General features: G+C 37.9%; 1 protein-coding gene across 2 annotated transcripts in view; it reads right to left on the bottom strand.

Moving 5' to 3' along the window:
• Window positions 1-10,455: 10,455 nt before the first annotated feature.
• rfng (RFNG O-fucosylpeptide 3-beta-N-acetylglucosaminyltransferase) overlaps window positions 10,456-15,424 on the bottom strand; it is a 42,353-nt gene continuing 37,384 nt past the window's right edge. For both annotated transcript variants that reach the window (XM_072242074.1, XM_072242073.1), the window contains exon 8: window positions 10,456-14,493. In XM_072242074.1, coding sequence (XP_072098175.1) covers window positions 14,461-14,493 — 33 coding nt within the window. In that variant the 3' untranslated portion in view covers window positions 10,456-14,460. The remainder of the gene's footprint in view (window positions 14,494-15,424) is intronic.

Below are 15,424 nucleotides of genomic sequence, written 5' to 3'. Positions count from 1 at the left end.
TAAAAACTAATAAAAATTGCAGATGACAGAAATCTGACCTGCAGGGCAGAAGGAAACTTGAGAAAAAGTACCACCAGACCAAAGGACGGCTTTTATCAGACTGTCATCACGCTCTTGATCTTTACCTCTTTATGACGCTTGCACTTGTTCACATGCACTGCATTTTCTCTCTTGCAGCTACTATTTGCGACCTCAATATACTTACGTTTAGCATGATCTGCTTCGATGGCATGCAAGCAAAAGGTTTTGACTCTATCTTGGTACATATGATAATTATAACTATAATAATAACAATTAACAAGTACTATTAATAAGAAGTCCTATTGCTTTACTATAAACTGTATATAAAATAATAACATTATGCATCTCACTGCTAATCACCTCTCACTTAGACTAACTACATTATGGTTAAGAAGAGCAGAAAGGATGCTGTAAGGGTATGGAAGGGTGTAAACAACAACTAATAAGAGATTCTGTATATCTAAATCAAGCCCGGTTGAAAAGCAGAAACCTTTCTTGTTGTTATACTAACTACCAAAAAGTATTTGATTCTGTCCTATACTCTTGGTTAATAGAAGTATATATATATATGTGTGTGTGTGTGTGTGTGTGTGTGTGTGTGTGTGTGTGTGTGTGTGTGTGTGTGTGTGTGTGTGTGTGTGTATAAAAACTACACCCAAGCCTGGTGAAATTCTTACAACTTCTGCTGAACCATTGGCATACTAAAATCATCCTATCTATTAGCAACCATAGAAAAATAGCCACCATTTTCAAAGCAAACTGAGGCATTTTCCAGGGCGACTCTCTAAACCCACTATGGTTTTGTCTGGCTTTAAGCCTGTTCTCTAATTTACTGAATCAGACAAAAATAAGGTATCAGAAAGATAGATAGATATACTTTATTAATCCCGAGGGAAATTTGGTTTCGTTACAGCCGCACCAACCAAGAATAGAGCGTAAATATAGCAATACAAAAAACCCCAACAATCAAACACCAAAATGCAAACTATGCCAGATGGAAAATACGACCAGGACCAGTTTATTGGCTCAGCGTGTCTGACCCTCCACGGGAGGAGCTGCACGTTCGATGGCCACAGGCAGGAATGACCTCCCGTGCCGCCAAGTGTTGTATCAACTAACAAATTATACCTTGACACACCCGGACAATTTGAAATTATATGTTGCTTCATTAGTAAAGTAATTAATTCAAATAGTGGAACTATTTTTTAAAGATATAAACATGACTAGATAAGTGCAGAACATTAAAAGAAACAAAGGTGCTGAGGAATTATATGCATAATTAAATGAGCTAAAACCTAACTGACTAATCGGCAGCTTGACAAGTCATGCTGTGAGAATAATGTATGAACAAAGACGTGTTTATTCCATGAGAACTACACTGTGTACCCCTTATCAGAATATGTATGTGATATGTCAGTAGCTCCGAACAGTACTCTGGGCTCACTTGGCTACAGATTTTCTCAATCTCGGTGAGCGGAGACTCTGTGTTGCCAACTGAGCACGCAAGCTTGCTAATAAACAGTATGTACTTTTAAGTAAACTGTGTTTGACAGTTATTCCCGGGGTCTGAACCTAAAGGCTCCTGGTCGAGAGGCAGATCAACAGTGCAATAGAGCTAGTAGAATACAAAACAGAGCAGAGGGTTACAATGCAACCGAATGTTGAATATGAAACATAGACTGTAAGTATCAGAGATATCAACAAGCAAAGAAAATAGAACTTTTGTTCCACAGAATTTACTTCAAGGCTTAAGACAATCTGCCAAACAGAGCTCAATAGTAAAAATAAAACAAAGGCAATAAATATTTCTGCTGTACCCATATTAATATATTCTTTTGGCATAATATATTGGTTCAAAGCTGATCTGGAAAATTTGCAAAGAAAATGAAGAACTGAAATGACAAATTTTAGAAAACTCTCAAGCACACTTAGATTAATTCTACCTAGGACGGAAGGAGGAAGAGCAATAACAGTTATAAAAATTTTGCACAACAGTGTGATAAAACTTCTAAGGATATATTATCATCAACAAAAACAAGATTCAACACTCCAGGCGAACATATGCATTTCTGATTTAAAAAACAGAAAAATGAAGAAATTATCACTATAGAAGATAAAGTTAACCAATGGAAGAGCATGACCATGCATGGAAGACATCACCATGATATTGTGATGGGGTCCTGAATTACCCCTATGAACTGTGCTTTAGAAAAGGGAGCGAGAGAGAGTTATTTAACACCGACATGTTGTTTTGAAAGAGAGAGAGAGAGACGAAGATTAACTGTTGGACTGTCACTTTAAGGAACGAGAAAGAACTGGTTAACTGTTGGATTTCTGCTGAGTTGGAGACAGCACCGAACAGCTGGTAAGTTGCTATGGTGACCGAGGGCATTATTAAATGGACAATTGATGTTATGATTTTCAGCAGGTTGTTGATACTTCTTCAAAGACTTTTGCCTGCTTGCATTTCTTTCACAGAGAGAAGGAGGAGGAGTTATTTGAATGACAGTTGATGCTCAGCACGGGAAGATAAAATAGGAGGTCAGATGATGGACCTCAGACACATGTTTGGACACTGAATGAGCATTGTTGTGCCCGCAGGAAAAGTGGGTTTTGGGAAGATCAATCAGGCAGATTGATCCATCACTCTTGCAGTGGAAAGGTAAAAGGGTTGATTGGTGGGGATAGCTCCACCACAGAAAACTGATCCCCTTTGTTAGAGGCACAGTCGGTAACTTTTAAAGGATTTTGAAGGACAACGAGAAGATCGACAGCATCAGCTCACCTGAAGACTCAAATCTCTCCTTCTCTCTCTCTCCATCACTACTCAACTCAATGCCACGAACCGAACTGAACTGAACTTTACTCATCATCGTAAGACTTTTTCCCCTAGACTTAAAGAAGCTTGGTTTTTCATACATATATTTCCACACTTACTGATATACTTACTTCTATGTAATCATTGCTAACCTGTTTGATTTATCTACATTTATACTACTGTATTGTGTAGTTAATGATAAATATTATTTATAGCAATACTGGACTCCAAAGTGTTTTCCATCTCTGCTGGTTCTTTATTCCCGTCACGGGGTTCGTGACAATATAAGCAGCCGAGATGTCAACAAGGAAGAGAATGCCTGGCTCAGAGTTGGAGGCCTCTTCACAGAAACAGAAGGGTTCCTTGTGGCAATACAGGATCAGGTGGTTAACACAAAAGAATGATCAAAAATACATAATATCAGACCAACAAATTCAAGAAGATACATGCAGAAAATGCCAGGAGGAACCAGAACCAATTCAACATATTACAGAATCATGCAGCAGTTTAGCTCAATCTGATTACTTGCACAGTACAGTCAAGTGGCAAACATAATTCACCAAAATCTTGCTTTAAAATACGAACTCATAAAAGACACCGTATCCTACAATAAATACAAGCCACATCCAGTTTGTAAGTCAGGGTCCTGCAAATTATATTATGATTCTTTATTACAGATTGGGCAATCCATAATAACTGTCTGGATATAATATTATACGATAAACAAGCAAGGATAGCTTACTTAATAAACCTAGCCATTCCAAACACAGGTCATGCAGAAATCAATAAGTGAAAAACACCAGAAATATGCTGAATTAAAAGAGGAAATTGAAAGACGATGGAACATGAACTTGGTATACATTGTCCCTATAGTAATATCTGCAACTGGTATCATCTCAAAATCACTGCACAGTGGCATTAACCATTCAGGCCTACACAGCAATATCTATGTAAATCTCCAGAGAACCACAATATTAAACAGCACCAGAATAGTCCGAAAGCTCTTAGCAATTGAGAAATTAATGTGCTTGGCTACGCCCATATCTCAGGTTTTATCAGTTTGAGCTGAGAAAAAATAAAATGATAATGCACAAATACACACGAGTACAGAACTGCTCTATTATCTGGTGCAGTATTCGAGAACAGGAACCATTTGGTGATTATAAAGGAAATTTCAGATTCATTTATTTATCACACACTATACATTGATACGTACAGTGAAACGTGTTGTTCGCGTTAACAAACACAGCCTGAGGATTTGCCGAGGACAGCCTGCAATTGTTGTCACATATTCTGGCATAAACATAGAGTGCCCACGATGTCAGCAGAACAAAAGCAACAACACAGCAAGAACAGAACAAGCCCCTTTTCTCCATCCCACCCATTTACACACACAGACAGGGCTCCAATCCCAGGACAGGCCACCTCCAGGCCTCCAAGTCCATGATCTGGACTTGCAGACATTGTAAACACAAAATAATCTGCAGATGCTGGGATCAAAGCAACACTTACAGTACGCTGGAGGAACTGACGAAGGGTTTTGGCCCAAAATGTCGACTCATCGTTTCCACTGATGCTGCCCGACCTTGCAGACATTGGGCCTCTGATCTCCAGATACATTGAACAAGGGGCTTCTACCATCTGTTCTTAACTGCTGGAGTCACCAACTCCAGCCTTCAATGTTTGGGCTTTGATCTTTGCTATCGGCCCCAGGGCCCAAAGATCACAGTAATTTGAACTCAGAGCCGCAAACCCTGGACTTGCAAGACCTACAACCCTGGGGCTTGCCTCATGTCTGCTGCCCACTATCACTTCCAATCCCAGGACCTGGGGCCTTACTAACCTGGGGGTGGGGGAGAGGTGACCACCAGGCCTTATTCACGGGGCGTGTAGACCTCATTCGTTGACTCCATGCTTGCTAATTTTCGCCTTCAGTGCTGCTGACCCAATGTTCATCCGAGGGAATCATTGGCTTTCTACTGCAGTGTTCTTGCCTCTGACTGTTCATTTCCTGCCCTGATGCCCTGATCTCTAACTTTTTGTGACAACACTTATGTGCTGGTCCCAGGACAGATCATCTGACATCATAACACCAAGGAATTTAAAGTTACTTGCATTTTCCACCACTGATGCCCTAATGAGGACAGGCTCATGAACCTCTAGCTTCTTCCTGTCTGCAATCGATAATCAGCTGTTTGGTATGGCTGACCTTGAGTGAGAGGTTATGGTTGTACCAATGAACCAGATTTTTAATTTCCCTCCTATATGCCATTTGTCACTACCTTTGACTTGGCCAGTGATCGAAGTGTTGCCAGCAAACTTAAATATGACATTGGAGCTGTACCCAGCCTCACATTCATAGGTATAAAGAGTATAAAGAGGGGAACATCAAGGCATTGAATAACAAGCAATACTGATGATAAAGTTTATTTTTGAATGAAGTAACACCTGCCAGAATATGCATCAAACAAGGACAGGGTTAGGTTAGGTTTAAATCTTTTGAACCTAGAGTTAGCGGAACTTTTCTACACAAGGAATATCCACTTTTTAATCTTTGCAGAACATTTTGAATGTCAACCCACAGTCAGGCAACACTGATTCAGATTCAAAAGTGATTGATCTCTTTATCCATCACATCCCTAATGTATCAAGGAAAAATACTTTGCTCTGTAGACAATATGTCAGTGTTGCACGGCTAAACTCCAACATGGCACAAGTGACTAAGATTATCTTAGATAATCTAGCAAGCAAATATTTAACTATGCTATAGAGCGTGGGTATTATGACATTTTTCCAGTGAAACGTGCAGCACAGCTTTCACATTAACATTCAACAATCTGAAAAATAAAAAGGTGTCAAAAAGAATATTCCACAGTAAGATAAAAAATGAAATTGCCAGATATAATACACATCCTACAGGCTACCCTAGTATTCTAGATTACCAGTTCAGTTTTCTCTAGGACAAATCAGTCATCCTGTAGGAGCAGGATGGTTGTTTACACAGAGGAATTAAATGGATAACACACAACCAACAACTTCTCCTGCATGCAAATTCCATTGAATACATCTATACTCATATGCTCGCCAATTCTTGATTGCTTGGGACTGCTAAACATGATGGAAGCCCATGATATTACAAGAACAATCCTAGCACGAACGGATAGAAGATTGGCTAACAGGCAGAGGCAAAAGTGGGAATAAAAGGGGCCTTTTTTGGTTGGTTGTTGGTGACTTGTGGTGATCCACAGGGGTCGGTGTAGGTCAGTTACTTTTCATGTTATATATTTATGACCTGGATGACGGAATTGATGGCTTTGAAGTCAAGTTTGCGGACAATACTAAGATAGATGAAGGGATAGATAGCATTAATACAGCATGGAGTCTGCAGTGGGGCTTGGGCAGATTAGGAGAACGGGCAAAGAAGTGACAGATGGAATACAGAGTAGGGGAAGTGTATGGTCATGCAGTTCAGCAGGAGGAATAAAGGTGCAGACTGTTTTACAAACAGAGAGCCAATACAGAAATTGGAGGTGCAAGGTGACTTGGGAATCCTAGTGCATGAATCCCTAAAGGTTAGCTTGTACGCTGAGTCAGGTAGTAAGGAAGGGAAATGCAATGTTAGCACTCATTTCGAGAGGACTAGTATATAAAAGCAAGTATGTAATGCTGAGGTTTTATAAGACATTCTTCAGACCACATTTGGAGTATTGTGAGCAGTTTTGGGCCCAAATCTAAGAAAGGTTATGCTGCTATAGCAGACTCCAGAGGAGGTTTAAGAGAATGAAAGGGTTAACATATGAGAAGTGCTTGATGGTTCTGGGTTTGTACTCACTGGAGTTTAGAAGAATGAGAGTCAACATCATTGAAACCTACCAAATATTGAAAGGCCTAGATAGACTGGACGTGTCGAGGGCAATTCCAATACTAGGACAGTCTGGATCTAGAGGATACCGCCTCACAGTACAAGGAATGCGAGGTGGTTAATCTGTGGAATTCATTGCTACAGATGGCTGTGGAGGCCAAGTCACTGGGTGTATTTAAAGTGGAGGTTGATAGAACCTTGAATAGTAAGGGTGTCAAATGGTAATGGGAGAATGTGGTTAAGAGGGAATTGGCCCTTATTGAATCAGCCATTTGGGGAGATACCATACGGTTTCCCAAGACTCGCCATTGCCACATCAGATTTGAAGTGGAAATGTAGGATGACTAGAAAGCAATGACAGATCTCAAAGCAACAAGCTCTCAAGCAGAAAATCTTTTTGTATTCATATCCATATTCCTCTCCACAACAACCACCACCTCCACCTCTGTCCAATCAAGCTAACCTAACACCTGTGGCAAATCAGCAAACACAATGGAACACTGGTTTTGGTCCCACACATCTCCCAATGGCTTCCCTTGCTGCTAAACTAGGTTCCTCCTTCCTGGCTATGTCAGCAGGTTCAATAACTTTTAAAAAGTTAATATTCTGTAGATTATTATTGAAGTAAACAATTTTTAACTTTTTGCTAAACTGCAAGTGATTGTAGATCATTTTGAACATTAGTGGAACTTGCTTTCTTCAACCTTTGATCCAGTTGGAACTCACATGATTTCTTCAGGCAATGCAGTTTTTATCTCATGGAAATTGAGTTTTCATATCTACATTGATAATAGATCCAAAAACCCAGTCAAAGGGTCCTGACTTGAAATATCAACTGTTCATTTCCTTCCATTAGTATTGCCCAATTCAAAGTACTACTCTGTTTACCAGGATTCAGAAACTGTTGAATGGTCAGTAGAAACTCTCTGCTATTAATTTCATCATGCCTCCTGAACCAGGCTGTCCAAATCACATTATGTCCTGGTTACTTCAATAACTTCTGCACCATATGCTAGTAGGACCTTTGCAGTAGCTCTACTAATACCTCCAATACAAACTGTAGCCTTAACAAAAATTATGTTCCTAACCTCCAGGAATCAATATTTTGTAGCCAAAATATACTCCAAATACAGTATTCCAATAAAACAACTTCAAAGCAGAGGAGAAACAAAGTCCAATAAATGTCCCCCACCTCCTCCAGCATTTAAATAAGTGGGTCAAAAAAATCTCTTCCAAAGAATGAAAATACTGATAAATATAGATTTTTCTGATTTACGAATTTTGAAAATAGTGCAAGGATTTATAAGAATCATTTTTATAACAAGCATAACAATTTTTTTTTACAAGGGGTGTTTTACCATTGACAGGAATATATGCAGAATTTTCAGATGTACTAAACAATTAATTGATTAGCAGTGTGCAGCGCAATAGGATCTGTGGACAATTCTAAAAGGAACAGATAGGTATAATGGTAAGTAGCTGGCTGGCACAGTAACAAGAATTGCATGTGTTAATCCTGGAGGTCTAATAACAAACATAGTGTAGAAATTTTTTAGTTGTGAATTCAAAGTTTAACTATAATATTTATTTCTCATTATACATTACCAGGACACAGAAACCAAGCTCTGTGACAAGAGGTTGTTTATCCCCTCACTGTGACCACTAAAATCAGAAAATTTGTGAAAGGAATCTCTTTAGAGGGGCCACTGTCTCAATTACCTCTTCCTCCCTCCAGAGGTTCTGCAATTACCTGTCCCCTCCGTCTTTCTCAAATCAACCCTCTCCCCGACTACTGATCACTTGGCTATACTTCAAGCTGAGCCCAAGGTTCCTCACCTTCGTCAGCACCCGTCACCAGGGCACATTTACAATCCAGTCTCTCATGGATTCCCAGTGAACTTGCCCCTCTGCAGATCCTCAGTGATCTGGAGTGCAGGTGTGTCTGCTCAACTTATTGGAGGTCACGGATTTGCCATGTACGCTCTGCTCAGTCAGCGCATCTCCTCCTACCAACAGCTCATTGTCTCTGCCCCAACATTCCCTCAATGCATCGCCAACCCCTCACAGTGATCTCCGTTCCTCCCCACCAACCACTCAGCAATTTGCATTGGGAAAATCTTCATGAAGTTCTTACAAATTTACAAAACTTTAAAGTAAACACACCTAAGGCCTTGTGCATTTTTTTTTCATTTCTCGTTCCCTATAACATTTTTCATACAAAATACCTATTATTACGGTTAAGAGTGAGAAAATGCAATGTAGCAAATTATGGCCCAAATTTTAATGAATTCTCAGAGAGTAATATCCCCTCTTAAATGACAAGTAACTGGGAATTATTGTTGTTCTTATGGTCCTGTGTGTACTTGTACATAAATCATTAAAATATACTAATGTACAGGTGTGGCAAATGATTAGAAAAGCAATTCGTATCTGTTAGTCTTATTTGCTAGAAGATGGCTTACTGTAAATATCTTACTGCCTTGATAAGTATTGTGTAGAAATTTAGTCTCTTTAGCTAAAAAAAGGTGCAGAATATTTTCATTACTTTGGTTCCTGAAAGTCAGCCTTATGAGGACCTAGGTCTTTCCATCTTTTCTTATGTTTCATTGAAAGAGTTAACAGCGTACTGGAGCTCAGCCTTTGAGCATCCACAAATGTAAGCACTGTCTGCAGTTCAGGATGACCTCAGTTTTGGAACATAGTCACTACAGGTTGAACAGTTTTCTATAATTTCTGAAGACCAACTCCCTTCCTGTGGGAAGTTTGTTGGAGGCAAGACAGTGAGAAAAACATTAGCACAATTGACTAGTTTAACACAAATCTTTTTTGAGTTTGGTTTGGGACCCATTGGTTTGTATCAAGGCTTGCATGTTATTGTGGAGCGAATGTAAGTAGATCCATTTCTGCACACAGCCAAATTTGAAGGTGTTTCTCAGTCCTCCGATTGCTCGAGTCAAAGACCTTAGTAAGGTAAACACCATGGACATGTAGCTGATGGTACACCCAGAATTATTCTTGGAGTACTCGTTTAATGACATTCATATTCACTGTATCTTTTGATGGATGGAAGCCACATTGTGAATTGAGGACTAACTCCTTGATTATTGGGAAGCTGCAGTTGAGGAGGATCCTGGCAATAATTTCCCTGTAGAATTAAGTAGGGAGACATCTCCGTAGTTACCACTGTTGGACATTTTCTTTTCTTGATGACAAACATGACTGCAGTTTCTCTGCCATGCCATTCTATTAACAGTTGAGATTGCTCTTTAATGTCAAGGTTCAGAATTTCAGCAATATAGTTTTGAAGAGTAGTCACTGTGTACTACACAACAGTCAATTTTAATTACGGTAAGACCATACAAAAGAGATAATAATAATTCTCCAAAGAGAACTTCCTTGTAGTTCTTTGAATACAACAATGGGACCTTGCACATTCAACTGAGAAGATAGACACCTTCAGTTAATGTGTTTCCAAAAAGTCAGAAATTTCTTTTCATCCAGCACATCCAGAATATTGCAATAGGCTTTCAGAATTACTGCATCTGAAAATGGTATGTTTAATAATGGAGGTGAGATTATATATTCATATCTCTGGAGTTGATTGGAACCAATAACTTAGTTCAGAGGAATGATACCAAATCAAGACAACTTTTGATTGAAGTTGAAAAGAGTATGTTAAAGTTGCATGATAAAGTATGTATTTGAAATAGCTTATTAAAGATAACAAGACTGAAAATCTTTTTTTCTTCATTTTTAATCTTTTTTTTTTCATTTTAACGACAGTCTACATTTTAGTCAACAAGCTGTTGATGGGTCTGGTTCCAAACCCTCCAACACATCATCATTAAAGTTGCATTATCTTGAATTTATAAAGTTTAAGGATCTCCAGTTTTTAATTATCCAACAATATAATTGCAGTATTTAAAAACAACTTTGGCCTTTGCAGCTGTAAACATGCATAAGATATTATTTTTACATTTCAATAATAATACTGTGTATTAGCAAGTTTTTCTGAAACCTCGGTGAGTCACTGCTGAACCATTGCTAAATCAAACCAGTTCAGTATTTTTGTTTTCAGTATAGCCCAATTTACCACATTTATTATCCTGGCAAGTAACTGTTTGTCTGGTTTCGCTGTAGTTCATTGGATGTGATTGCGTCATGTTGTTGATTATCAGTAATTACTGCATTATTCAATCCTGGATATCCTAGTGACTAACTCTGAAAAAGGGTCCATTATAATGTGCTGTTCAGCAGGTTCTGAGGTTTACCGGGACAGTTGTCTAGTTAAATTATGCATACATTAGTGGTTACATTTTTGTTTTGTTTTAAATTCTGCTGGGGAAGACACAAAATTATACAAAATTTCAAAATTATCTACGTACAAGATTATTTTTCTAATCCAAAAATATCACAAAAGTCTTGAGCTGAAAACCTGAACAGATCAACATTTAAATTTACAATTCTAAAAGCAAATAACTATTATGAAAAGCAAATAATAAAGAACTAAAATGCATTTTCTTCTTAAAGCATCTAATTTCTTCACAGTCATTTTAGTATTGCAAATACTTATTCACAATAACCATTAGGAATCTCAAAGTACTCTGAATTTCTGGGGAACCAAGTTATTCCATAATCCATGTAATTCTATTGGAATTATGTTCCCTGGTGCCACCTGAAGCATCTGTAAGGTTCACTTCACTTACCATAAAGCTATCACTGCTCCATCTGTCTCTATTCTTTAAGGGAGTCTACCACGCAAAATCACTACTCCTTATTGCCATTTCTCTCTGAAAGCGGATTTTGGTCCTTCAATTTAAACGGGAAATTCTTTGCAATGGCACAGAACCTCTTTAACAAGATCTTTGTAATTTTCTTAGAATTCCACTAGGACACTCGGGATTCTGAGTTTCAGGTCTCCACCTCCAAATTCTTTTTATCATTTGCCAATTTTAATTAATTTTAAACACAGTGTACATCTCTTACATCCTTATTTGAACTTTACAAGGCAAAGCATGAACTAAAGATTAGATTCCCTTGTGTTAATTAGACTTTTAACAGAACACACTACTGTTATAATTGAACACTTACCTCACAAATGTACAGTGATAATAATCTTTAATTATTGATAAGTTCATCACATAAACATGACTTGCCTTACTGTGAGTCCAGGAAGGGGAAAGCACAGTAGCACAGTGGTTAGCACAACACTTTACAGTGACCTGGGTTCAATTCCCACCACAGCTGTAAGGAGTTTGTACATTTTCCCCGTGACTGTGTGGGTTTCTTCCAGGTGCTCTGGTTTCCTCCCACAGTCCAAAAACATACCTGTTGGTAGGTTAATTGGTCATAAACTATCTCGTGATTAGGCTAAAATCAGGGGTTACTGAGGAGCATGGCTTGAAAGGCCAGAAGAGCCCATTCCACGCGTATGTCCAAAAAAGGAACAGTCTTGAGATGGGAAGGTTTAGAAATATTGTACTTAAGACAGCTGAGAAAGTAATGTTCATTATTCTCCAAATCAATATTCACACGTTGATTCAAAAAACTTGATTTCAGTGAATAAGTTGTTAATTCCTTCAAAATATTAAAATTTCTTTCACCATATAATGTGAATTTTTAAGACAACAAGTAAAATTTGGATTCGGATCCATGTACACTGAAGGATTATAAAAATTTACAACTGCATTTGCAATTATGCTCTATTGAGTGTTGAATGCAAATATTTCCAGTATATACAAATGCACAATAATCAGATTCATAAAGCTATGTAATGCATACAAATCCCATAATGTGGAATTTTCCCTTTATTTATACTGAAACTTAGTGATAGTGCAATCGTCAATCTTTGAGGACTGTAGATCTGTTTGCTACAAGCTAGGCAAGAGGTGTACTTACAAAAATTATAGACACAGTACCAGCAGTATAGCTTTCAACATAAGCATTGTCAGAATTGATAAATAAATTTTATGTATCCCAATGGTGGAGGTTCTGCTAATGGTAGAATTGAAAATAGCCCAGTAATGCCAGCATTGGTGGCATTAAACATTACCATTTTGTGAAGAAACAAGGATGCTCAGATGACCAAACAACTGCAACTGGTGACACAAGAACCACAGATACTATAATTTGGAGCAAAAATCAAACTGCCAGAGCAACTCAGTGGGTCAGGCAGCATAGATGGAGACAAAGAGATAGCTGACATTTTGACTGAAAGCATTGTTTCTCTTTTTGCCTTCATGGATGCTGCCTGACCCAATGAGTTCCTCTAGCAGTTTTTTTTTGCTAACTGTGATTGGTAATGGTTCCAGACTTGGCACCAACTCTAGAGCATCTAACTAAACTTTTGCTCCAGAATCAGACTAGGTAGACCCACATTTACTGGCTTCTTAATACTTTACAGAATATTACTAAAGTACCACAAAATTCTGCATAGAATAACAACTAGTACAAAAAGATAAAATAGGTGACAGTTGTGTAACAAGTAAACCAAGGACGAAACCCATTTACAATTACTCATATACTGTAGATGAGTTTTGTATGATTATAGAAACATTTTAAAAATTTAGACTACACTTTCATTCTGCTCATTCAGTCCTTTATTTTTGAAAGCAAGCAATTATTTTACATACATTTTCAGAAGTTATACTCTATCTGAAACAAAATGACTTACTGGACTGCACTGAGCTGATTAAGTATTCCAGATTTTAAAAGAACTGCTCAGTGTATATTGCTGCAGTAAAATCCTAAAATGAAACAGGTTTTGTCATTGGTTTACGAGGTAAAACAGAGAGCTAAGCAAGTTATTTAGGATTGAAATGGTAACATAATACTGCACAGGTAGTGTGATCACATTTAATTAGAAAGCAAGACCATCTTATGATCATTTTGTCAAAGTAATCAAATCATTTCAATAACTTGAACATTCAATAACTACCATTGTTGTTTGGCTCAGTACTAATTTTACTCTGCATTGGTACTGGAACGTGACTAGTTAGTCAGTCAATATATTATGATGATTCAGTGGCAAATGTCCCAAAATTATGACAGTATATGGCACTATTAAGCAACAGTGATATGCATCAATAGGAAATCACCATCTCATGGAGATGTAAGTGACAATTGCTGCAATATGTAATGAGGCATCTGTGTAAGAATGCACAGAGTTTCACTGCTGACTGCCTAAAACTGCATAACGAACACTGACAAGCTGCCAACTTGTTATCATTAGAACAAATTGCACACACCACATACACAGAAAGGAGTCTAAACTTCCAAGCTAACAGGATGACACCATTCAACAACGTTTTGCTAGAGATAACTGTAATAATCAAATAGAAAAATGAAAAATGTCTGTTTTCATGAGATCAACTCAAGTTTTTTTTTTAAATTGCAAGGCAGAAGAGATGGTTCAGTTCAGAAGGAATAGCTATCACACTTTGGCACACAGCTTTCACACTCATTAATTCAGACACAGTCCACCAAATCCAAGTTCTAATGATAGAGATGACGTTTTTACTATGATATTCAAGGTTTGGTTTTTTAGTTCTTTTGCAGAACATGTGCAGGTGTAGTGACTCATCTGAAAGTGATATCTGCTTCGATTACTTCTTCAAATTTCCTGGAGCATCAGCTTTTCCTTTCCGTTAGAGGAAGGCCTTTATCTCACTCCCTGGAAGCTTCCACGAAACATGCAGCTGATGGAAAAAGGAGGTAGAACTATTTTCATTGGTCACTGTCTTTTGCAGGACACCAGACATCATGATAGAGGAGACAATGTATAGACTTGAACCTGGAGGAAAACAAGTAGATCTTAGAGCAGGCCCTGTAATGAATGAGTTCTAATTTATGACAACCTTTTTTTTTGATGCACATTATGGAGAGGAAGACAGTAAGAATGAGGTCAGGATGGCAAATGGCTTGAAGTTCTGGCGAAAACCAGAAAATCCCTCGGTATCCACACATCCATGCTCAGTTTACCATTATAATTATGCATTGATGCAGGTCCCAAGAACATAACTAGTAAGAAAATATTCTTGTATATAATATTAAAGGGAAATAGGAAGATGTCACAAAAAAGACTCAAGTCATTTTAACCCATTGGCAGCCTTTGACAAGGCTAAAATAGACATGGGAAAAATGAATTGGAAAAATATCAAGAGAAAGATAATCCAGGATATAGGCATTAATCTTCAGACAAGTTTATACAGAACACCAACAAATGCCTCTGAGATTTAGATCTGATGAAGTGAACTTAAAGATACATTTGACAGTTCCAATTTGTTGCTTTATTACATTGCAAGTAGATTGTCAGAGATATCTGCTAAAAGCTGGAAGTTACCTTTAGCAGATGGTATGGCTTGTGCCATGTTATAACAAAATACATCCTAACTGCAACTCTAATCTTGCTTTATTGCCTCCAACCATACATCAACAATGCCATCTGGTACTACCATAAGCATCCATCTTAACACACTTCACAACAGAACAAGGTTTCCCTCTAGAGCCAGGATACCAGAGATGAATGCAATAAAGTAAGCTAGATTCAAGGGTTAAAATTCTGTCATAAAATAGAAGATACTTGAAAATTAGCATTAAATAAGGAAATGCCTAGACAATTTTAGATTTTAACAGTATTCTAAGAAATAAAAGCCAACATGAACAATGGCAGAAGGATGGAAGGACTATGCCAATTAACTCTCACATCTTAAGGCAGAAGATAT

The sequence above is a fragment of the Mobula birostris genome, chromosome 24 (genome assembly GCF_030028105.1).
Source record: "Mobula birostris isolate sMobBir1 chromosome 24, sMobBir1.hap1, whole genome shotgun sequence".
NCBI classification, from domain to species: Eukaryota; Metazoa; Chordata; class Chondrichthyes; order Myliobatiformes; family Myliobatidae; genus Mobula; species Mobula birostris.
Note: the sequence above shows the minus strand (reverse complement) of the source record. Positions and strands in the feature narration are given on the sequence as shown.